This window comes from Heterodontus francisci, chromosome 5 (assembly GCF_036365525.1).
Source record: "Heterodontus francisci isolate sHetFra1 chromosome 5, sHetFra1.hap1, whole genome shotgun sequence".
Taxonomy (NCBI): domain Eukaryota; kingdom Metazoa; phylum Chordata; class Chondrichthyes; order Heterodontiformes; family Heterodontidae; genus Heterodontus; species Heterodontus francisci.
This window is the reverse complement of record NC_090375.1, coordinates 101,741,141-101,767,005: the sequence shown is the minus strand read 5'-3', so window position 1 is coordinate 101,767,005 and position 25,865 is coordinate 101,741,141. Positions and strand designations below refer to the sequence as shown.

General features: G+C 45.0%; 1 protein-coding gene across 1 annotated transcript in view; it reads right to left on the bottom strand.

Moving 5' to 3' along the window:
* Positions 1-13,704, bottom strand: part of rgs20 (regulator of G protein signaling 20) — a 212,816-nt gene extending 199,112 nt beyond the window's left edge. The window contains exon 1 of the mRNA XM_068030868.1: positions 13,588-13,704. Coding sequence (XP_067886969.1) covers positions 13,588-13,704 — 117 coding nt within the window. The remainder of the gene's footprint in view (positions 1-13,587) is intronic.
* Between the last annotated feature and the right edge of the window lie 12,161 nt (positions 13,705-25,865).

Below are 25,865 nucleotides of genomic sequence, written 5' to 3'. Positions count from 1 at the left end.
TGCAGTACAAATACAAATTAGGCTTAATAATCTTCTGAAAGAACATAAGAACATAAGAAATAGGAGCAGGAGTAGACCATATAGCCCATCGAGCCTGTTACACCATTCAGTAGGATCACAGCTAATCTTTGGCTTCAACTCCACCCTCCCGCCTTCTCCTGCCTTCTCCCCAAAGCCTTTGATTCCCCGAGAGACCCAAAATCTGTCTATCTGAGCCTTAAATATATTCAATGTAGCTTCTAGCATATTTCTATACAATCCTATAACTGGCTCAGGATAAAGAATGGAGTCAAAAAGAAATTATTACTCAGATCAATTCTTACTGTAATGTAATATTCTCAGCAGTTGCTGGCAATTACCAAGAGACGATACACAGCATAGCATCACAGACTAACTTCCAAAGCTCTTCTAGGTGCATCCACAACCCTCTGTGGTAAAGAATTCCAAAGATGTTTAACCCTTTAAGTGAAGAAATTTCTCCTCATCTCAGTCCTAAATGATCATCCCCTTATCCTGAGACTGTGCCCCTATGTTCTAGACTCCCCAGCCAAGGGAAACAACCTGTCAGTGTCTACCCTGTCAAGCCGCTTCAGAATCTTGCATGTTTCAATGGGGTCATCTCATTCTTCTAAACTCCAGAGAATATAGGCCCAATTTACTTAGCCTGTCATCATAGAACAACCCTCTAGTGAACCTTCACTGTACCGCCTCCAATGCAAGTATATCCTTCCTTAAATATGGAGACAAAACGTCGCACAGTACTGCAGGTGTGGTCTCACCAAAGCACTGTATAATTGTAGCAAGACATTTTTATTCCTGTGTTCCAATCCCCTTTCAATAAAGGCCAACATGCAATCTGCCTTCCGAATTACTTGCTGTATCTGCATGCTAACTTTCCGTGTTCCTTGCGCAAGTACACACAAATCACTTTGAACATCAACACTTACAAGTTTCACACCTTTTAAAAAATATTCTGCTTTTCTATTCTATTGTGAATAACCTCACAATTCCCCATATTGCACTCTGTCTGCCACTTTGTTGCCTACTCACGTAACCTGTCTGTATCTTTTTGCAGCCTCTTTGATTCCTCCTAACAGCTTGCAGTCCCACCTGGCTTTGTATCATCAGCAAACTTAGATACATTACTCTCTGTCTCTTTGTTTAAGTCATTAATATAAATTGTAAATAGTTGAGACCCCAGCACTGATCCTTGTAGCACTCCACTAGTTACAGCCTACCAAACACCTGTTTATCCCTACTCTTTATTTCCTGACCATTAACCAATCCTCTGTCCATGCTAATATATTACCCCCAACTCCATGAGTTCTTATCTTGCCTGTTAACCTTTTGTGTGGCGCCTTATCGAATGCCTTTTGGAAAAATACTACATCTACTGATTTCCCTTTATCTACCCTGCTACTTACATTCTCAAAAAACTCTAATAAATTTGTAAAACATGATTTCCCTTTCACAAAACCATGTTGACTTTGTCTGATCATACTATGATTTTCTGAGTGCATTATTAGGTCACCAGCAACAACTGCCACTTTAAAGGGTTTATTAAGTTGGGAGCTGCCAGAACCAGTTTGTTTGTTAAAAATGGCTTTTAATGTCTCGAAAGCTGTTTGGCACCTCTCTGACCACACCAACGTGGCTCTTTTCTGCAGTAAGTCTGTCAGTGGGGTGGCTATAGTGAAGTTTGGAAAAAACTTGCGGTAGAACCCACACATCCCCAGAAAAACTCATTATTTCCTTTTTTATCGTGGGGATGGGAAAATCCATCAGTGCCTGTACTTTTGCTGCCCTAGGCAGCACTCACCCCTGACCTACAACATGCCCGAGGTAGGTCACTTGAGCTTTAGCAAACTCGCTTTTTGCAATGTTTACTGCTGGGTTAGCTGACTGTTACCTTTGCAAGAGGGCGTCTAATTGGGCTAACTGGTCCCTCCAGGTCTTATTGTACACTAACAAATCATCCAGGCACACTACACAGTTGGGTAGGCCAACCACTACCTGGTTCATTAGCATTTGGAAGGTGGCTGGGGCATTCCTTAATTCAAAAGGCATCACTTGATACTGGAATAGGCTGTCTGGGTTGACAAAAACTGAGACCTCTTTTGCTTGGAGTGTTAAGGGAAACTACCAATAACCTTTTCACAAGTCTATTTTGAGTATTGCTGAAAATAGAGACATGTTGTCGAAGCTCTTCATCTTGCACTCATCAGGACAATCGCAAGGATAACCAATATAAGGGAAAACAACAACTTATACTGCATGAGAAGAGAGTCCTGATTGGTTGGCAAGTGAACTCTGATTAGTAGAAGCATTGCCATGGCGAATGCACCAGTTTATAGTGACTGACAGTTAACTGCCAAGCTTTGTTTAAAATTTAAACCAGGCTGCTTGACTCTGATTGGTCAAGGCATTGCCCTGAGGAATGAACGAGCGAATGGCTGTCACTTACTTTGTTCAACTGAAACGGGCGCAATGTTTGTACATATTCTTTCTGTCTGCAAAGAACAGGGCCCTGTGTATTAATATATGTAGCTTCCAGTATGTGAAAATGCACCAAACTGCGAGCCCTGCTGACAATCTTAAATTGGTTGTCAGCGTAATTCTTAGTACACTGTGGATTATTTAGCAAATGTTGTTCCAATCGCAGAATCACATCTAATGTTGGACACTGTGTTTTTAGTTTTGCAAGCATAAGCTGGTTGGGTATGGCTAGGTGATAGGGGTTTTATTGGAGGGGTCTCTCCTACATCCACATCTTGTAGAGTTCAGGTTGTGCACCCTGGTGTGTCCTTGTAGACTTCTTTAAATGCTGTGAGCAGCCTTGCTAGGGCTTCTCTCTGTTCCGCATTCAGATAGGAGAGTGTGGTGTCAAAGTTACCCAACACTTTGGTGTTGGCTAACCGAGCAGTAAGGGGTTCAATTTGGGAATCCTCCAGATCTTCCTCTAACACGTCCTCACTGTCCCTTTTGTCCCCTTTCTTCCTGACTGTCTGACAGATCTGTGCTTGTCTGTCCCCTTCCCAGCTGTGATACTGTTTTAACATGTTAATGTGGCACAGCCTTTGTTTCTTCCTTCAATCTGGGCTGTCAATTAAATAGTTTACCTGGCTAATTCTTTTTGCCACTCAGTATGGGCCACTGAACCGGGCTTTCAGGGGTTCACCCTGAATTGGGAGTAGTACTAATACCTGGCCTCCAGGCTGAAATGTTCTGGCCTTGGCATGTTTATCTGCCTGCCTTTTCATTGCTGCCTGAGAGGTTTTTAGCTGCTTCTGAGCCACTGCACAAGCATTCGTGAGCTGCTCCTGGAACATGGAAATGTAGTCTTACATAGAAGACACATTCCTGTGTCCAAAAAAATCTCTGTTTGATTAGTTTAAGAGGACTTCTCACCCTTTTGTCCACAAACTAATTCAAAGGGACTAAAGACAGTAGACTCATTGAGTGAGTCTCTGGTGGAAAACAGGAGAAATCCCAACCCTTTGTCCCAGTCATGGGGGTACTCGTAGCAGTATGCCCTGATCATTGACTTTAGGGTCCGGTGGTACTGTTCCAAAGCCCCTTATGACTGTGGGTGTAGGCTGAGGACTTTAGCTGGGTTATGCCTAGATTACCCATGACTTTTTGAAAGATCCCAGACATGAAATTTGTGCCCTGATCTGACTGGATCTCAGCAGGCAGCCCATATCTGGTAAAGAATTGGGTTAGCCCCTCCACCAAAGGAATGGATGCTGTTTAAATCCAACCTGCAACAACTCCCATAAGTATGAGGAGGGGGTGAAAATTGGGCAAGCAGAAACAGTTAGAACGAGTGTAACTCTGGTATATATGTGACTTACTCCTCAAATTCCACTCCATGATGGGACTGTTTTCACTGCAAAAAAGGGGGGGCAATTTCAGGACTTAAAAAACCGACACGCCCCGTTCTGCTGTCATAACCAGAGCAGAGCGGAACTTATGTCTGCTGGCTTGCTATTGGAGAGATTTCATTGTGGATGCCAGCTATGGCAGAACAGAGCCAGTCTGGCTAAATGAAACAAACAGACCCTTTCCAGAAAGACTAGGAATCCTTACTGCTACCTATTGTTTTCTGACACACTATCAAAACTAGCTTTTCAACATTTAGTGGGGACTACTTCCAATATGATGTGATCTTGTTAAGTAATGTATGCCTGCTTCATGTAGGCATACATAATGTTGGAGGAAACAGTGGTGAGATTGGTGAGAGAAATTGGTGAGAATTCCAATGGGCGACATCATCCTGCCAGTCCTGAATCTTTTCCTGATGGCACATAACAGCTCATCTTCTATAGCTGCAGAACCTCCATTGTAGTTCAAATGGAGTGGACACCTGGTGTAGCCAGGTCTGACCCCAAAAACCACCTTCAAACACCCTGATTATTTCTTGGATTCACTGAAAGGATACTGATTCTCAAAGCTATAACCTAGGCTTCTATGTAAGTGCAGGACAGAGTGTGCTGCATTCTAGAAGTGCAGCTTTTTCAGATGAGATGATAGTCTGGGAACCTAACTGTCTGGTTGGGTGGGTTTAAAGGATCCCATGGCAGTTTTTAAAGACACGATTACCACCAAAACATTTTCTGGTCATTAATTAATTTCCTATTTCTTTTGGTTTCAGATGTTCATAAGTTACTGAAAGCTAACATGAAGATGCAGCAAGCAATTAGGAAGGCAAATGGTGTGTTGGGCTTTATTGCAAGAGGATTTGCGTACAGGAGTAAATATGTCTTGCTGCAATTGAATACAGCCTTGGTGAGACCGAACCTGGAGTATTGTGTACAGTTTTCGTCTCCTTATCTAAGGAAGGATATACTTGCCCGAGAGGGAGTGCAACGAAGGTTCACCAGACTGATTCCTGGGATGATGGGATTGTCCAATGAGGAGAAGTGAGAAGTCTGGGCCTGTATTCTCTGGAGGTTAGAAAAATGAGAGGTAATCTCATTGAAGCACACAAAATTCTTACTGGTCTCGACAAGGTTGATACAGGAAGGATGTTTCCCCTGGCTGAGGGGACTAGAACCAGGGGACACAGTCTCATAATAAGGCCATTTAGGACTGAGATGAGGAGGAATTTCTTCATTCAAAGGGTGGGGAATCTGTGGAATTCTCTACCCCAGAGGGCAGTGGAGGGTCAGTCATTGAGTATATTCAACAAAGAGATTGATAGATTTCTAGATATTAAAGATATCAAGGGATTTGGGGATAATGCAGGAAAATGGCATTGAGGTTACAATCAGATCAGTCATGATCTATTTGATTGGTGGAGCAGGCTTGAGGGCCAAATGGCCTACTCCTGTTCCTATTTCCTATGTTCCTGTGTACATTGATGCAAATATGGCAGTCTAGCACAACCCAAATTGTTGATTTGAATCTTGACTGCACTACACTAAAGGACTATGAGACCATTACTCCTGTGCTCCTCACATTGCTTCGGCTTTGCATTGGCTACAGTGTAACTACACCATTTAAACATTAACATTCTTTTTAGTCTCAGGCAAAAGTGTGCATTCTCATCTGCTTTTGCCTAACATTAAAATGCAGCCAGTCATCAAATAGAGGTCTTTACATTGATCATGCATATTGTCTGGCCCTAGATGAGTTGGAAACAGTTCGGCCAATAGTTGGCCATTCTTATTTATGAAATAGAAAAGCGTGGTGAATGGAATTCAGAGTTTTAACTTACTGCTGGCAGTAAGAGCTGAATTTTTGCTTTGGAGCGGGAAACAGGAGTCGGGACTGTTTCCGGGTCCCAAACCTGCCCCCAGCAGGGAGGAAACTGATTTGCAACACGATTTTCATGGGGGGTGGTGGCGTGACCCCTTAATTGATATGGAGATAGGTTTGCTCTCCATTTGGAGGCCACAGGATGGGAACGGAGGTGGGACAGAGGAGTTCTGATGAAGGGTCACTGACCTGAAACGTTAACTCTGCTTCTCTCTCCACAGATGCTGCCAGACCTGCTGAGTATTTCCAGCATTTCTTCTTTTTATTTCACAGTAAGTGCAGGCCTGGCTTAAACTCATTATGACAGCCATTACTAAAGCTGCAATTTGACAGAAGGAGGAAAGCTGCAGAGATTGTCAGAGCCTTGGTCAGCACTGTCGCAGCAGATGTCGCAGGAAAGCTGGAGGTCTGGCTCCTGAGGCTGGCTGTCCCTAGGCTCTTGGAAGCCAACTTAAATGACATGCGCGAGGCTGTATGCAAGAGGAGGGAGGTCCTCTTCTCGGAGAGTGGCTGGAGGAGGCCACCCATCCAGACCAAGGGGGCATGGATGGAGGTGGCAGCCTTAGTGAGCAGCTGGAGCATGCTTAGAAGGATATGGACCCAGTGTTGGAAGAGGTTCAATGACCTCATATGCTCTGGCAATGTGGGTGCAACCCCCAACCCTCAGGTCAGGCCTCTGGGTATTCATCCTCCAGCAGACACACCACCTGAGAAGCCACAGGGTGCATGCTGCTCCTAAATATGGTAGAAGTGTGTGCCCAGGGCATTTACTCACCCCTCAAAATGGCTCAGAGCTGAAGTGCTGCTGAGGACCTGCGAATACTGAGAAATGCAGCTTCTAATGAATAGGGGCACATGACTATGGCCACAGAGGACAGCAGCATCTTATCTTGCTCTCTTTTATCCTTGCAGAAAAAATGGGCACATAATCTCACAGAGCGGGCCCAAACCAGAGGAGGGGTGCCATTTTTCAAGCACATAACCCCAACGGAGGAAAAAGCCATGGATATAACCAGGATAGCGGACGAGGAGGAAGTCGGCCCTGGCGAGTCAGGAGCTCATGTGAACCTGGTGATTACAGAAGGCAATGTGGTCATTAGGGGAGTGCAGTGCACTCCACCCGTCCGATAGCATGTCGCACACTGTTGCCTCAGCACTGTAGAGGCTTCTACTCTTGTGCAGATGTCCAACCCAGTGCACCCTCTCCCCCGCCCTTCATTAACCTAGAGGAGTAAAAAGCTGATAAAGAACCATCATCACACCTTACGAGCGCAACGTCTACCAGCGCAGATACACTCACTTCTGTGGGTCCTCACGTGCAGTCAGATAGGGTGGCACTGGGTGAGGATCACAGCAGTTTGGGAAGAAGGAAGTGCCAGAGGCAGAGGGAGCTGTAGTCAGTTCCCCTTGGAGGAGGGAGGACAGACATAGACCTGCTCAGCTGGGCACAGATGCAGGGCCTCAAGAGTCACAAGAAAGGAGGCTGTACCTTGAACAGCAGCAGCAGATGAGATGTGCTCCCACTTGTTAGAGTTCCCTAAGGTGCTGCAGAGTCTTGGGCAGAGGATGGAGGAGTCCATCCAGCTCGTGTGTGCCACAATGGCTCAGGGCTATGAGCACAAGCTCCTCCAGCAAGAGAGTGGCCAACCTCTTAGAGAGCCATATGCAGCATCACTCTGAGTGCATGCAGAAACAGGATGCATGAGACGTTGTGTAGCATGGACTAGTCAGTGGTGCTGGTGGAGCAGAGATCTCAAGAGCTGGTGCTCCCTTCCAGCCGCCCAGAGCACCTGTTAAGGGCTGAGGATATCACAGGGGAGAGTGAAGGTGCCACCCCTCACAGGGCACCCTCAGCATCCTCGGCTTCCTTGGCCCCTCTGACTGAGGGAGCATTTGTGCAGCAGAGCCAAGTGACAGAAGCTGCCACTGCAATTGTACAGGTGCAGCAGGCTCTGGAGGTGCCACCACAGGCAGCTAAACGATGAGTACAACCACCACAAGAGGATGTTGGATGGCCACCTGAGAGAAATAGACTTGCAGGGCTACAGGGATCGAGCTGGGGACTGGGACTGACCACGTAGCTCCGCGGAGAGCCTGCATGGACTCGATGGGCCGAATGGCCTTCTTCTGTGCTGTAAATGACTCTTTGACTCTATGACATGCATCTTAGCTGCGGCGAGACGAGTGAGCAGGCTGCCTCCACCTCCTCTGAGGCGACAAAGGGAGCACCGCATAGGAGTGTCCAAGTGCAGAGGCCACCTTGTCATGTACAGCACTAAGTGGGTCACTGGAATGTGTTCTTACTGTCTCTGTCTACAGTTTTCCTTTCTTTGTACTATATAAATGATGACACTTTAAGCCACCCCTCTGACATTCCTTTTATTGCTGCTATGACAGGGAAAGTAGCATGACTTGGTGAAGGAGATTACAGGTTTCTCCACAGTGAGGGCAAAGCCTCTGGACAGATGTGCTTCCTTCATTGGTGGTGAGTGATTAGATGTTTCAGGCTATGTCTTATATGGATGTGTGAACACAGGTATTTCAGACTCCCTTCTATACAACCTCATCCTGGCTGAGAGGGGCTCAGTTGAAACATTCTTGAATCAGATGATCCCTGCCATTCATGGCATCCTGACAAACTCTTTGTGCCCTGCGCCATGCCCGATTACCTTACTGTGCAGCCAAGGCACCTCTCTGTTCAGCATCATCTCCCTCCATCTTCTCTTCCTTCTCTCTGACGTCCTGCTCCTGCTCTTACCCCGATGAGCCTCTCCTTCCAGGGCCTCACCATCCTTAAAGTCCACACCTCTGGAGAGTGCAGCAGACCACCACAATGACTGAGACCCTTGCCGGAAGGTGTTGGAGGATGCCACCCAACTGGTCCAGGCACCTGAACCACATTTTCAGAATCCCAATGATCTGCTCAATGATTACCCTAGTGAGCAGGTGGCATTGGTTGTATTGCCTCTGTGCCTCTGCCTGGGGCTCCTGTAGAGTGGTGAATAGCCATCTCTTCAAGGGATATCCCTTATCCCCTAGGATACATACACGGACATTGGGGTTGGAGTGAAGATCAGAGGAAGCATGGACTGCTGGAGGATGAAGGAGTCATAGCAGCTGCCAGGAAAGTGAGCAGACACATGGAGGAAGCTCTTGTTGTGGCCGCAGATCAGTTTAATGTTGAGGGAGTAGAAGCCCTTCCTGTTGATATATCTGATTGGGCGGTCGCTGGGTGCCTTGAGGACTTCATGGTTAAAATCAATGATGCCCTGCACCGGAGGGATTCCAATGATGGTGCTAAAACACAGTGCCCTCTGTGCTTGCAAGGCTGTGACTGTTGCAGTGGTGTGCAGCTGCTTGTGAGATGCACTAGGGTCTACAGCTGATCCGTGGAAGAAGCCAAAAGCAAAGAAGTAATGGTTATAGAGTCATTTACAACACAGAAGGCAAATATTTGGCCCATTGAGTCCATGCCGACTCTCCATGGAGCTGGGCAGTCAGTCCCACTCCCTGGCTTGATCTACTTAGTCTTCAAGTCTATTTCTCTCAGGTGGCCATCCAACTTGCTCTTGAAGTCATTGATTGTCTCCGCTTCCACCATCCTTGTGGGCAGCGAGTTCCAGGTCATTACCAGCTGCTGCATAAAAAGGTTCTTCCTCATATTCCCCCTGCACCTCTTGCCCAAAACTTTCAATGTGTCCCCTAGTTCTTAAAACATTTGTTAATGGGAAGAGTTTTTCCTTGTCTAACTTATCTAAGCCTGTCATAATCTTGTACACGTCTATTAAATTTCCCCGTAATCTCCGTTATTCTAAGGAGAACAAAATGGCTCTCCCAACCTAACCTTGTAACTAAAATCTGCCATCCCTGGAACCATACTGGTAAATCTCCTCTGTACCCTCTCAAGGACCCCCTCACATCCTTCCTGAAATGTGGTGACCAGAAATGTACACAGTACTCCAGCTGTGGCCTAACTAGCGTTTTATACAGATCCATCATAACCTTCCTGCTCTTATATTCTATGCCTCGGCTAATAAAGGCAAGTATCCCATATGCCTTCCTAACCACCTTATCTACCTGTGCTGCTGCCTTCAGTGATCTGTGGACAAATACACCAAGGTCCCACTGACACTCTGTACTTCCTAGGGTCCTACCATCCATTGTTTATTCCCTTGCCTTGTTAGTCCTCCCAAAATGCATCACCTCACACTTCTCAGGATTAAATTCCATTTGCCACTGCTCCGTCCATCTTACCAGCCCATCTATATCGTCCTGTAATCTAAGGCTTTCCTCCTCACTATTTATGACACCACAAATTTTCGTGACATCTGCATCAGATCATTCCTCCTATATTCACATCTAAATCATTAATGTACACTACAAACAGCAAGGGTCCCAGCACCGATCCCTGCGGTACACCACTGGTCACAGGCTTCCACTCACTAAAACAACCATCGACCATCACCCTCTGCCTCCTGCCACTAAGCCAATTTTGGATCCAATTTGACAAATTGCCTGCATCCCATGGGCTCTTACCTTCTTAACCAATCTCCCATGCGGGACCTTATCAAAAGCCTTACTGAAGTCCATGTAGACCACATCAACTGCTTTACCCTCATCTACACATCTAGTCACCTCCTCAAAAAATTCAATCAAGTATGTTAGACACAATCTCCCCCTGACAAAGCCATGCTGTCTATTCCTGATTAATCCCTGCCTCTCCAAGTGGAGGTTAATCCTGTCCCTCAGGATTTTTTCCAATAGTTTCCCTACCACTAATGTTAGACTCACTGGCCTGTAATTACCTGGTTTATCCTTGCTGCCCTTCTTGAATAATGGTACCACATTCGCTGTCCTCCAATCCTCTGGTACCTCTCCTGTGGCCAAAGAGGATTTGAAAATTTGTGTCAGAGCCCCTGCTATCTCCTCCCTTGCTTCACATAACAGCTTGGGATACATCTCATCTGGGCCTGGGGATTTATCCACTTTGAAGCCCACTAAAACTGCTAATACCTTCTCCCTGTCAATGCTAATTTGTTCGAGTATATCACAATCCCCCTCCCTGATATCTACACTGACATCGTCCTTCTCCATTGTGAACACAGATGAAAAATAATCATTTAAAACCTCACCTATGTCCTCCGGCTCCACAAACAGATTGCCACTTTGGTCCCTAAAGTGGTGAGGGGATGGTAATGGTCGATTCCAGGCTAGCAGCAGTTCACAGTTTATTTCTGGAAACAAGAGGAGCAACCCTGCTCCATCTGACGCCACAAGAATAAAATTTTGAATAAGTTTTGCAACAGCTTTGAGCAGCTTTAAGGACTATTGTTCAGACCCTAAAGACCTGGTAAAACTACGCTTAGCTTGTATAGCTCAAGCACTGCCCATTTGCAGCTGAAATTTGCACCAGGATCCTACAACTCATCAATTTACAGTGTGCCTAAATACAGCATAGAGAAACCTTGCGTGTCAATGAACGGCAGTGGTCCCCCCCCATTTTCAACTTCTAACTGCCCAGATTTTAGGTGCTAATTGGATGGCCATGAGTTAAATCCTTCCTCCAGGTTTTTGCGAATTGCAATGTCTTTTGCCATAATATGTAGATTATTTTCCAGAAATTTATTTTTTAAATACCAAATGTGATGTATCATTTTAAGTTATCATGTACCTGTTTACCAATTGCCTTGACATAGGTGATGCTACACTGCACATTTTTCAAGGGTATCAACAATGATTAATAGATTGATTTAAGATTTGTACTAATATTATCTTTCATTTGGGAATTAGGCGTGCACTTACAGTTCCAACACACAGTCGCAGAACAGATTTCACCTGACTCATGACTAGATGTATGGCCAGAAATTACTCTTAACCACAGTAATGTCGAATACCTATTAGTGCACATTATTAGGAATAATAATGTCAGGATCCCCAAAGACACATTGTACAGCGAGCTCGCCACTGGTATCAGACCCACCGGCCGTCCATGTCTCCGCTTTAAAGACGTCTGCAAACGCGACATGAAGTCCTGTGACATTGATCACAAGTCGTGGGAGTCAGTTGCCAGTGATCGCCAGAGCTGGCAGGCAGCCATAAAGGCGGGGCTAAAGTGTGGCGAGTCGAAGAGAAAAAAGACAAAAGCGCAAGGGGAGAGCCAACTGTGTAACAGCCCCGACAAACAAATTTTTCTGCAGCACCTGTGGAAGAGCCGGTCACTCTAGAATTGGCCTTAATAGCCACTCCAGGCGCTGCTCCACATACCACTGACCACCTCCAGGCACTTACCCATTATCTCTCGAGATAAGGAGGCCAAAGAAGAAGAAGATTAGGAATATATTTCTAGACTGGATTCTAAAATGTACTCCATGTAATCTGTTGATTTCTTGACTATAGATGAGCGACCAGTTTGTAAATATTGTCAATTTTCCTAAGATATCTAGGAGCCATGGTTTCCTCTCTTGAGGTAAAGTGGGCAAAATGCCTGTCATGCATGATGGTTCACACAATTAACAAATTGATTTGTGAGTTTAGGATTTTGTAGGTGGTAGTCAAAAACTGGCAGCTAATAATGACTGCTGAAATAATGATCATTTAATGCTTTCAATCAGGAATGTGCCAGTTAACCAATTTTGAAAAGTTTGTTAATGCAGCTGTAGAGTGACCCAATTAATGACTCCACAGCTGCATTAATCCACAGATAAATGTCAATTTTAGTGACCTGTTCCCCAAGTGTTTGAGTTATGGAGAAATACAACTGGGTTAAATTTTACTGCCCAGGCAGTAAACTGGTGAAGTGAATCATAAGTAGAACCATTGAAATAAATGGAATGAAGTCAGGCAGGATCCATAACACGCAAGTGCTCTGCCCTGCCAGATTCCTGCCAAGGTGAAGATGAAAAGTTACCCCAGTGAGATTTTTAGTGCATGAGGACAGCCCCCAAATATAAGTTAGAAATGCCTAGAAGAGCATTTTTATAATTTAAAAAACAGCAGAAAAGTAAGGCAGGAATATGACTCTACAGCAGTATCACTAAATATATGCAAAAATGTAGGTACACAGAGGAATCAGAGGAATGTTATCAAGAATGTAGCAACTAAGATAGTACCCACTAAAATAGCAGGATTACATAAATTATATGGTACAACAGTGGCAAAGAAAATGTATTGAAAGAAGGAATTCCCATGGGCCAAATCATCTTGTCTTGATCCACAATGATTTTAGACTAAAAGCAAAACTAGTACATATCTGCACAACACAACACAGAACAAATCAGCAGAAAACTTTTACTGCATAAGCAATAACAATAAATTTATCCAACTGGATGCTCTGAAAAGCTCAATTTACCATATGGTAAATATTGGTTTACACTCAGGGACTCACTGAAAATGCTGTTGCATTCCTGATGAACCCAACAACTGCCTTAGAGTAGTACTAAACCCAGAAAAACATTGTTAGCAATTTCTATCATCATTATATAATTTCTTACTTGCATTATGTTAACATTACTGGAGAGAGAAAAATATGACTCTAAGAAGCAACCCGACCAATAAAATCTCCTCTGCTAAGACACAATTTATTAAAGTCCGCTTAGTATGGTCTTTTTCTGGTAAATTCATAGATCCATTTCAATTTATTCAACACAAAGAGATCTGAGAGTGTAAATGTAAAATATTGTGTGAAGTGTTAATTTTAGTGGCTTCAAATAAAACTGACTACACAGCCATGTCAAAAATAATATTTTCTCATATGACTCACCATTTAGCTGTTACTAACAAATAGCATCTTATTGCTGAATTATTAAAGTGGTCTTACTCAACATTTACCTTAAGTAGCTGTAGCCCTTCATTTTTCTGTTCATTTTCAATTTGGATGATTTCCGTTGCTTGGCAACCTTCAGCATAGTGCCGAGCTCTGGCCTGAGTGGAGAATCTTCTCCACATTGAGGAAAGTTGGAAATATTCCTGGACTCCAGATAATCTTCTTTTGATTGACAAGAGGACACTTATTTATGCTACACTTAGGCATTAATTTTCATTTGTAGATAACTCTTTATATTTTCTCTACTCTCAGGAAAAGTTCATGTATGCAAAGCTGAGCCGACATAACCTGTTTATAGTTGAAGTGACAAAACAGGATTATCCACTGTCAATGAAAATGTGCCTTATCCAATGCGCATTAGAACAGCATTCAGATTTACAGATTATCTACAATTTTGTACAGCTCCTTAATGTAGAGACAAATGAAAGAATAAACTACATTCCTCCATCTGAATCTATATGCTTGAGTTTTTGTCATCTATCTTCATACCTAGTCACATCCAACACTGTTTAAACAGTAAAACAATGAAGGTTTAATCTCCTTATCAATAGCTGTATTCCATTTCTACACTCGAATCTGTAATGCTTGCTTTAGTATTAGGACTTATTCCAAAGAACAGATGGCCTTGTCTAAGTGATAATCCTTTGAGTAGTATTGAAGGTATTCAGCTTAACTTAAATTAGTGTGAGATGTGTCTGCACGTGACATGTTCTAAATTTAACATGCAAACTAAAATTACCTTCTATTAATATCAGCTTGCTATAAAGATGAGACAGTAATCTCATGAAGACAGATAAAGAAGAACTGTATTTCTCTTCATTTTAGAAAGGTACACATTTCAAAAATATATTCATAGATCAAAGCTTCAACCGAATATACTGAACCTTATGCCTTCTGATGTTGTCATGTGCATCAGTTCCATTGGGATTGGAATAGGTCATGCAAACTTAGTAGGATGGGATTATGGCATAAATGGTGCCAATACTAGCTGGGAGATGCACTGGGAGCTGGGGTGGAGGGGGGTGGGGTGTGGTGGCCAGGTTTGATATCCCGTGGGAAACATAAAAGTACCTTCAGCACGTCGGTCAGTATCTTCATAACAAAGCCACCTCATTAACATTTTAATTACCGGTTTTCTATCCAATCCGCAGCAGCAGACATGATGAGGACCTGCATGACACGATCTCAACTTCAGTATTTCAAGGTACAATCCAGAGATACAATTTGAAGGCGTTGGAGTTGGGAAGAACAGAAGGGAAGGTTAAAGAGTGGAGCCGAGATGTTCCAAGTCTGAGCCTCGGCTCATTGATGCCTCCTTTGATGTGCTGCTGGGGGGTTGGCTGTGAGGAGTCGAAGGGAACATATCATTCTCCAGCAATGAGAGGTGAAACCTGTAGCAGAAACAAAGAATATGTGGTTGGAGGTTGGAGGTTGCCCAGCAGTTGGAGGATAGAGACATATTCCTGGATGCAAGCAGGATGGACTTTAATGACCTAACCAGACCACGAAAGGTGACTACAGCTGCACATTCAACCACATTCTGCCATGCACATCACCCCACCCCAACCCTTTCACTCTGTCTTCTCAAGCCTACTCCATCACATCACTCCTCACACCCACATACCCCCATCCTTCTCTGCCTGTGCACTTCCTCACATCCTCATCTGTCCATCAACCACTCCCGTTCACCCTCATTGTTATGCAGTTTCATGCCTCTCCCTGAAAGTCACCCTCACCAAATGCACTGCATTCATTGGGTTAACACATCGCATTACACTCACTCATAGGTCTGTTCTTTCCCTCATCGCAGGAGAAGAGAGTACAAAACACCAGGGAGAAGGGCAGAGCTGGAGGTGGCCCCCCCAATCATCTCACAACTCACTAGTGCAGAGGAGGGGACCCAAGGGATCAGTAGAGTTTCTGGTTGTCAGAAATGGGTGGTGGGATGTGTGTGTGAGGCAGTGGGGGGTGCTATCAGCTGCCTACTGAAACCATCAGCCACCCACATGTTAGATGTTACTCAGTCATGTTGACTTTATTTAAACACCGAGTGAAATATTAGTGATAATGATTAATGGTAAGTTGCAACATTCTTATTTTGACAGCACTAATTCATGTCTTGTATCATTGATAAGGGTTTCATGCATACAGTAGAAGTTGATGGAAGTCGCGGATGACAATTTCTCAGAGCAGCTGAATTCTTCTGAGGATGCATACACGCAGACCATGCACCAGTTAAGAAACTCACATTTCAGTGGGACCTCATTCACAGGTGGTTGGGTTTTCACCTGGTGACTTACACCACACAAGTGAGCAAGTGCAGATGGTGCAGACAGGGACAGTTGTGGAGTGTCCGCAGCCCTCTCCAAACTTTGCTTGGCTGTACACCGATGCTTGACCACAGGGACCATTGATAAATAGGAGAATCAGCAAATAATTTGTGATGCACTGACAGAAATTCCAAGCACACTCACTACAACTGCATAGAGAATGGAGGAGTCCACCTCAAGCATATGTGAGTTGATATCGTAGGCCATTGAGATGATGTGTTTTTCCATGGGAAGAGTGACCAGAGCCGTGGAACATCAAATGTTCCAATAAAATGAGTCCATGTATGCCTTTGCCACTGTCCTGCAGATTCTGGATGCCAAAATGTCTGCCACATTATGATGAAGCTTGTGGGCAATGCTAAACGACATTTGCAAATACCAAGGCAGATACAGATACTTCTATAATATATATATTATAAGCATCTGCAGTATTTTGCTTTTATTTTAGATACAGATACTCTTCAGTATCAACTGTGGTCACCCAGAACATACAAGAACGTCGAACTACTCAATGCCCATTTCCAAAATATGAAGGAGGCATCACAGCAATATACACTGCTACTCTTGACACAATTATCTGGCTAAATTATAGTTCTAAATCAGCTGTAAGAAAGAGAAAGAGACAATAGGATGGCAGATGCTTTAGCCTTGGCCTTACAGAGCCTCACTGATCAGCACCAAAGTGTTCTTCAGCACCATGGTAGCAGTGAAATGTAATTGGCCAACATTGAGAAAGATGATGGTGATAGGGGACGTGGAAGTGTGGACTCCACTCAAAATCTCTTCCATTTCTCACCTGTTGCCCCCATCCCCCACCACCCCACATGCTGCCTCTGCCAATGGCTGAGTCTGCCCAGCACAAGTGCAGGTGGAGCAGTCTTTGACAGGGCCATCGCAAGCTCCAAAGCTCAGAGAATATTGGCCAAGAGCAACTTAGCAGACAGAGCAGGGATCTGAGTAGCCTGTCTCTACAGGAGTTGCACCACATAGGAGCAATAGGAAAAGGAAGATTAAAGATTGTAGTTGCACAAGGGTATGCACATAGGTGAATGAAGAAGTGTGATGTTGTTAAGTTTCTGTTCCTTAGTTAGGTAACAATTGTTTTTCACTACTTTCCCGTCTTGTCCATTCTTGTGTCTCAGGTGGCAAATCGCCTTTTAACTTGTTTCACGATGAATGGGAAGACACGAATTGATGAAGACCAATGGGGAGTTGTTTAAGGGTGTTTGGTCCTGTAAGTCAGGAAATGCAAGGGAGGGAGGAACTCAAGAAAATTACAATCACCAGGGAAGTGGTACTGAAAAAATTGTTGGAGCTGCAAGCTGACAAGTCCCCGGGTCCTGATGGACTTCATCCTAGGGTGTTAAAAGAAGTGGTTAGTAAAATAGTTTAGGCGTTAGTTTTAATTTTCAAAAATTCCCTAGATTCGGGCAAGGTTCCATTAGATTGGAAAATAGTGAATGCAACTTATTTTATTCAAAAAGGGAGGGAGACAGAAAGCAGGATACTACAGGCCAGTTAGCTTAACATCCGACATAGGGAAAATGTTAAAAGCTATTAAAGACATTATAGCAGGGCACTTAGAAAAATTCAAGGTAATCAGGCAGAGTCAACATGGTTTTGTGAAAGGGAAATCATTTTAACCAATTTATTGGAGTTCTTTGAGGGAGTTACATGTGCTGTGGATAAAGGGGAACTGGTGGATGTATTGTACTGAGATTTACAGAAGGCATTTGATAAGGTGCCACATCAAAGGTTATTGCAGAAAATAAAAGCTTATGGTGTAGGGGGTAACATATTGGCATGGAAAGAAGATTGGTTAGCTAACAGGAAACAGAGAGTAGGCATAAATGAATCATTTTCTGGTTGGCAAGATGTAACGAGTGGTGTGCCACAGGGATCTGTGCTGGGGCCTCAACTTTTTACAATTTATATAAGTGACTTAGATGAAGGGACTGAAGGTATGGTTGGTAAATTTGCTGATGACACAAAGATAGGTAGGAAAGTAACTTGTGAAGAGAACATAAGGGGGCGACAAAGGGATATAGATAGGTTAAGTGAGTGGGCAAAGACCTGGCAAATGGAATATAATGTGGGAAAGTGGGAAATTGTCCACTTTGGCAGGAAGAATAAAAAAGCATATTATCTAAATAGTGAGAGATTGCAGAGCTCTGCGATGCAAAGGGATCTGGGTGTCCTAATGCATGAATTGCAAAAGGTTAGTATGCAGGTTCAGCACGTAATTAGGAAAGCTAATGGAATGTTATCATTTATTGCGAGGGGAATTGAATACAAAAGTAGGAAGGTTATGCTTCAGCTATACCAGGCATTGGTGAGACTACATTTGGAGTACTGTGTACAGTACTGGTCTCCTTATTAAAGGAAGGATGTAAATGCGTTGGAGGCAGTACAGAGGTGGTTGACCAGACGAATACCTAGAATGGGCAGGCTGTATTATGAGGAAGGATTGGACAGGATAGGCTTGTATAATGAGTGTATTTATTTTTTATTTTGTAAACATCAGTTTCATAGAACTATAGAAAGTTTAAGGCAATTAAAGAGGCCATTTAGCCCATCATGTCTGTCCTAGCCAAAAAATGATCCACCTATTCTAATCCCACCTTGAGGATTTGGTCCGGAACTCTACAGTTTATGGCACTTGAGGTGCATATCCAGAGTACTTTTGAATTAGTTGAGGGTCTCTGACTCAACTACCCTTTCAGGCAGTGAGTTCCAGCCCCACAACACCCTCTGGGTGAAAACACATTCCTCACCTCCCCTTTAATGTTTCTACCAATCACTTTAAATATATGGCTCCATGTCATTGACCTCTCTGTTAAGATGAATAGACCCTTCACCTCCACTCTATCCAGGCCCCTCAAAATTCTGTACATTTCAATCAGATCTCCACTCAGCCTTCACTGCTCCAAAGAGAACAACCCAAGCCTATCCAATCTTTCCTCAGAGCTCCATTTTTCCAGTTCTGGCAACATCCAAATAAATCTCCTCTGTACACGCTCTAGTGCAGTTACATCCTTTCTGTACAAAGAACAAGAACAAAGAACAGTACAGCACAGGAACAGGCGATTCGGCCCTCCAAGTCTGCGCCGATCTTGATGCCTGCCTAAACTAAAACCTTCTGCACTTCCGGGGTCTGTATCCCTCTATTCCCATCCTATTCATGTATTTGGCAAGATGCCTCTTAAACGTCTCTATGGTACCTGCTTCCATCACCTCCCCTGGCAACAAGTTCCAGGCACTCACCATCCTCTGTGTAAAGAACTTGCCTCGCACATCCCCTCTAAACTTTGCCCCTCTCACCTTAAACCTACGTCCCCTAGTAACTGACTCTTCCACCCTGGGAAAAAGCTTCTGACTATCCACTCTGTCCATGCTGCTTATAACTTTGTAAACCTCTATCATGTTGCCCCTCCACCTCCGTTGTTTCAGTGAAAACAATCTGAGTTTATCAAACCTCTCCTCATAGCTAATGCCCTCCAAACCAGGCAACATCCTGGTAAACCTCTTCTGTACCCTCTCCAAAGCCTCCACGTACTTCTGGTAGTGTGGCGACCAGAATTGCACGCAATATTCTAAGTGCGGCCTAACTAAAGTTCTGTTAAGCTGCAGCATGACCTACCTATTTTTATACTCTATGCCCCGACCGATGAAGGCAAGCATGCCGTATGCCTTCTTGACTACCTTATCCACCTGCGTTGCCACTTTCAGTGACCTGTGGACCTGTACGCCCAGATCTCTCTGCCTGTCAATTTTTGTTTAGAGATACAGCACTGAAACAGGCCCTTCGGCCCACCGAGTCTGTGCCGACCATCAACCACCCATTTATACTAATCCTACACTAATCCCATATTCCTACCACATCCCCACGTGTCCCTATATTTCCCTACCACCTACCTATACTAGGGGCAATTTATAATGGCCAATTAACTTATCAACCTGCAAGTCTTTGGCATGTGGGAGGAAACCGGAGCACCCGGAGGAAACCCACGCAGACACAGGGAGAACTTGCAAACTCCACACAGGCAGTACCCAGAATTGAACCCGGGTCGCTGGAGCTGTGAGGCTGCGGTGCTAACCACTGCGCCACTGTGCCGCCAAATACTCCTGAGGGTTCTGCCATTTACTGTATACTTCCCACCTGCATTTGACCTTCCAAAATGCATTACCTCACATTTGTCCGAATTAAACTCCATCTGCCATTTCTCCGCCCAAGTCTCCAACCGATCTATATCCTGCTGTATCCTCTGACAATCCTCATCACTGTCCGCAACTCCACCAACCTTTGTGTCGTCCGCAAACTTACTAATCAGACCAGCTACATTTTCCTCCAAATCATTTATATTTACTACAAACAGCAAAGGTCCAAGCACTGATCCCTGCAGAACACCACTAGTCACATCCCTCCATTCAGAAAAGCACCCTTCCACTGCTACCCTCTGTCTTCTATGACCGAGCCAGTTCTGTATCCATCTCGCCAGCTCCCCTCTGATCCCATGTGATTTCACCTTTTGTATCAGTCTGCCATGAGGGACCTTGTCAAAGGCTTTACTGAAGTCCATATAGATAACATCCACTGCCCTTCCTTCATCAATCATCTTTGTCACTTTCTCAAAAAACTCAATCAAATTAGTGAGAGACGACCTCCCCTTCACAAAACCATGCTGCCTCTCGCTAATAAGTTTGTTTTTTTCCAAATGGGAGTAAATCCTGTCCCGAAGAATCCTCTCTAATAATTTCCCTACCACTGATGTAAGGCTCACCGGCCTATAATTTCCTAGATTATCCTTGCTACCCTTCTTAAACAAAGGAACAACATTGGCTGTTCTCCAGTCCTCTGGGACCTCACCTGTAGCCAATGAGGATGCAAAGATTTCTGTCAAGGCCCCAGCAATTTCTTCCCTTGCCTCCCTCAGTATTCTGGGGTAGATCCCATCAGGCCCTGGGGACTTATCTATCTTAATGCTTTGCAAGACACCCAAACACCTCCTCCTTTTTGATGATGAGATGACTGAGACTATCTACACTCCCTTCCCTAGGCTCATCATCCACCAAGTCCTTCTCCTTGGTGAATACTGATGCAAAGTACTCATTTCGTACCTCGCCCATTTCCTCTGGCCCCACACATAGATTCCCTTCTCTGTTCTAGAGTGGCCAACCCTTTCCCTGGTTACCCTCTTGCTCTTTATATACGTATAAAAAGCCTTGGGATTTTACTTAATCCTGTTTGCCAATGACTTCTCATAACCCCTTTTAGCCCTCCTGACTCCTTGCTTAAGTTTCTTCCTACTGTCTTTATATTCCTCAAGGGATTCGTCTGTTCCTAGCCTTCCAGCCCTTACGAATGCTTCCTTTTTCTTTTTGACGAGGCTCACAATATCCCGCGTTATCCAAGGTTCCTGAAACTTGCCAAACTTATCCTTCTTCCTCACAGGAACATGCTGGTCCTGAATTCTAATCAACTGACGTTTGAAAGACTCCCACATGTCAGATGTTGATTTATCCTCAAACAGCCGCCCCCAATCTAAATTCTTCAGTTCCCGCCTAATATTGTTATAATTAGCCTTCCCCCAATTTAGCACCTTCACCCGAGGACTACTCTTATCCTTATCCACAAGTACCTTAAAACTTATGGAATTATGGTCACTGTTCCCGAAATGCTCCCCTACTGAAACTTCGACCACCTGGCCGGGCTCATTCCCCAATACCAGGTCCAGTACGGCCCCATCCCTAGTTGGACTATCTACGTATTGTTTCAAGAAGCCCTCCTGGATGCTCCTTACAAATTCTGCCCCTAGCACTAAGTGAGTCCCAGTCAATATAGGGGAAGTTAAAATCACCCACCACTACAACCCTGTTACATTTACATCTTTCGAAAATCTGTCTACATATCTGCTCCTCTACCTCCCGCTGGCTGTTGGGAGGCCTGTAGTAAACCCCCAACATCGTGACTGCACCCTTCCTATTCCTGAGCTACACCCATATTGCCTCGCTGCATGACCCCTCCGAGGTGTCCTCCCGCAGTATAGCTGTGATATTCTCCTTAACCAGTAATGCAACTCCCCCACCCCTTTTACATCCCCCTCTATCCCACCTGAAGCTTCTAAATCCTGGAACATTTAGCTGCCAATCCTGTCCTTCCCTCAACCAAGTCTCTGTAATAGCAACAACATCATAGTTCCAAGTACTAATCCAAGCTCTAAGTTCATCTGCCTTACCTGTTATACTTCTCGCATTGAAACAAATGCACTTCAGACCACCAGTCCCGCTGTGCTCAGCAACATCTCCCTGCCTGCTCTTCCTCTTAGTCTTACTGGCCTTATTTACTAGTTCCCCTTCATTTATTTCACTTGCGACTTGTATCTTTTGGAATTTTGAAGAGTAAGAAGCGATTGGTTGAAACATATAAGATCTTGAGGGGTCTTGACAGGGTGCATGTGGAAAGGATGTTTTCCCTTGTGGGAGAATCTAGAACTAAGGGTCACTGTTTAAAAATAAGGGGTCGCCCATTTAAGACAGAAATGAGGAGAAATTTTTTCTCTCCGAGGGTCGTGAGTCTTTGGAATTCTTGTCCTCAAAAGGCGGTGGAAGCAGAGTCTTTGAATATTTTTAAGGCAGTGGTAGATGGATTCTCGATAAGCAAGGGGGTGGAAGGTTATTGGGGGTAGTTAGAAATGTGGAGTAATCAGTTCAGCCATGAACTTACTGAATGGCGGAGCAGGCTCGAATGGCTGAGTGGCCTACTCCTGCTCCTAATTCGTATGTGCGTATGGTTGTTTGCAGGACTGGTTTGTGGCAATGGCATTGGGTTTGCGGGGGTGGGGAGGAGGTGGGTAGGAAGAGTGGCCGTTGCATGTGCTTGTGACATGAGTCCACCAGTGCAAACTAAATGAACCCTTCATTAATAAGGGCATTAATACAAAAGCAAAATACTGTGGGTGCTGGAACTCTGAAATCAAAACAGAAAATGGGGGAAATACTCAGCAGGTATGGCAGTATCTGTGGAGAGAGAAACAGAGTTAACGTTTCAGGTAGATGACCCTTTATCAATGTGAAACATTAACTCTGTTACTCTATCCACAGATGCTGCCAGACTTGCTGAGTACTTCCAGCATTTTCTGTTTTTATTATTATTAATTCCAGACAGCAATGTGAGGAGCTGGTGTTGCATTGTTCTCAGCTTCTTTTTTCTTCTCGTCATCCTCCTCCGCCTTCAAATCATCCATGGAGGATCTGAGCTCTGCATTTTCTTCCTCCTGCAGACCAAACCTCGCACCTGTGCATTGCTGTACAAACCACTATGATTCTGGTGCAGGAATCTTGCCCATACCTGCAGGAATATCTTTGTGTGATTGAACACCAGCTGCACATTGAAGGAATGGAAGCACTTGTGATTCATGAATACTCCTGTGTGATCTGGAGGTGCACTGACTGGCTGGCTTCTCACTGCACATACAAAGACATAAACCTGAGCACCTGCTCCTTCTGACTGGTGCCATCGCAGGTAGCGTTGACATAATTGCGGGCTCTGGCAAACCACCATCAGCTGACTGGCAGATCCTGGATATTTCTCCGACAGAGCTCCGGAAGGATCAGGAAGCAAAGAAGTCAAGGGTGGCAGCGGCTTTGACAGCCACTGGTAACTCGTGATCACCAGGTCCAGCAGGGAGCAGTCTTCTTCTAGGAGGCTGCAGTGTCTGCCACCACATGAACTGAGAACCTGAGTCTCCAGAGACACTGCTGTTCAGTTGTGTTAAGGAAAGCGAGCATCAGCCTGTACACTCTGTTTCCTGGATAGCATCTCCAGTGAGCTGCAGCCCCCTGCTGCTGGCTCTGTTGCTCCCCTATCTTCTGCTCTCCTCTCTCCTGTGCAACTACCGTTGTGTGACCAGCAGCCCTCTGCTGCTGCTGGTGCTAGGGCTGGTCATGTTGCTCCTCATCTGAGCTCCAACCTAAGGCAGCTAAAGCTCCACTCATCCTGATGTGTTAAAACAAACCTCCAAAGTGCAAAAAGTTAACACTCAACTAAAGTACTGTGAGTACTCTTTCTCACAAGCGGTAAGAAAGCAGCTGTGAGTCCCAAGTTTTTATTGCCATATTTCCATGAGATAGTTTGACCCCTCATTTGTCGTGGTGTTCTTTCCTTGTTTTCACTGGTGAGTTTCAGGAAAACTGGAAAACTCATTGACTCAATGTTATGCCAAAAGTCTGTAAATATCTCTGTAATTGAGTGATTAATATAGTTAATTGCTAACCTTTCTCTCCTGAGGGGACTGCAGACATGCAGCCTAACACACACTGGAGGGAAGTGCAGAAGTCAGCAGGTTGGAGCTAGTTTCCCGACACACTGCCATTTCCCTGGTTTTAATCGTCCATGTGTACACAAACCCACATATTATTCCATGTTAAAACTCCCCCCATTGGTCTGAATTTTAATGCGGGCTTCAGGACCTCGATGTTGGGGTGAAAAGTGAGCCCCAGGCCCGCACTTGCTGGCAGTGGGACCGGCTCGGCGATTTTATCACAGGCAGCCTCCTAATTGGCTGCTTGTGGGCCCACCATCCAATTAGGGAAGGCGGGTGGACTCCTGATGCTGCCAGACCAATCAGAGGACTGACAGGTCTAAAGCCTCAGCAGCCTCACTGAGACAGGTGGGGGCTGCTGAGGCAGGTCAGCAACCTCGGGCACCTCAAAATGGGGGCGCCCTTGGATAGGTATTTAAAATTTAGGGGGTCGAGGGAAGTAGCCCCCGCGAGAATGGAGTGGAAACCCCTCAGGAGCCATCATCATGACCGTGGGAGTTGCCTTTCGTGCCCACAGCCCCATCTTTGGGTCATGGAGCCTCTAGCTCTGATGGCCCCCCACCCAGGCTGCCACAGGGATGTCGCTACCAAGAGACTGGCAGCTTCCACACGTGGCGGAGGGCCACTCTGCTGTTGGAAAAAATGCCAGCGACCATATAAAATGGCCTGTAATTGAGCCCTTAATTACGAAAATTGGCTGCCTGCCTTTGTGGAGTGGATAGCCAATCTGCATCCTGCCTGCTGCTGGGAAACTCCCCCAGTGGTGGGACAGAAACAGGAAGCTGTCCCGACATGGCTCCCCGCTGTTTTACTGACTCCCTGCCTTCATTCCCACCACTTGGGACCGGTAAAATTCAGCCCAATACATCAGCTTGCAGTTGTGCTATATAACTTCCATAAACTCTTACTTATAGAACAAATGTTTAACTGCTGAGCACAATCTGGCCATCATAAAGGGTACTGGACAATGGAGAAGCATTAGCACCATATCCACCTCCATCCTCCACCCTTCCCTGCACCCCCAACTACAATGGCCAAGCATTAAGCTGGAATCAGGTCATTATATGTCTGATACTCGTTGTGTGCTCCATGGCTTTTAGCATTCTGCTTGTTTGCTACCAGATCCAGGTATCAGCATTGGCTGACAAAAACCAGCTCCAACTAGACCACTTTCCCCAGTGCCACTGCTACCTAATACAAAAGCTAATTACTGCAGATGCTGGAAATATGAAATTAAAAACAGAAAATGCTGGAAATACTCAACAGGTCTGGCAGAGAGAGAAACGGAGTTAACAGTCGGTTATCAGGAGGTAACAGCTGGCGCTATAGTTAAATGGCAGCCAGTAGTAGAGCAAAAGTTGCAGCCCTGGAGAGACCGGAGAAGGAGCCCAGGCAACCGAGATGCATCCAGAAATTGCAGAAGGGAGATCAAGGGTGGCCCCACGGTTCACGGATGCCTCCCTGCAGGTACTCCTTCAGGCTGCTTGGGCTAGGAAGGAGGTCCTGTTCCTCTGGGATGGGAGAATGAGACTGGCCCGATAAAGAAAGCAAGTGTGGATGGAGATCGCTGAGGAGTTCAGTAGCCATAGGGTTGTTCCTTGCATGTGACTGCAGTGACATAAAAGGATTAAT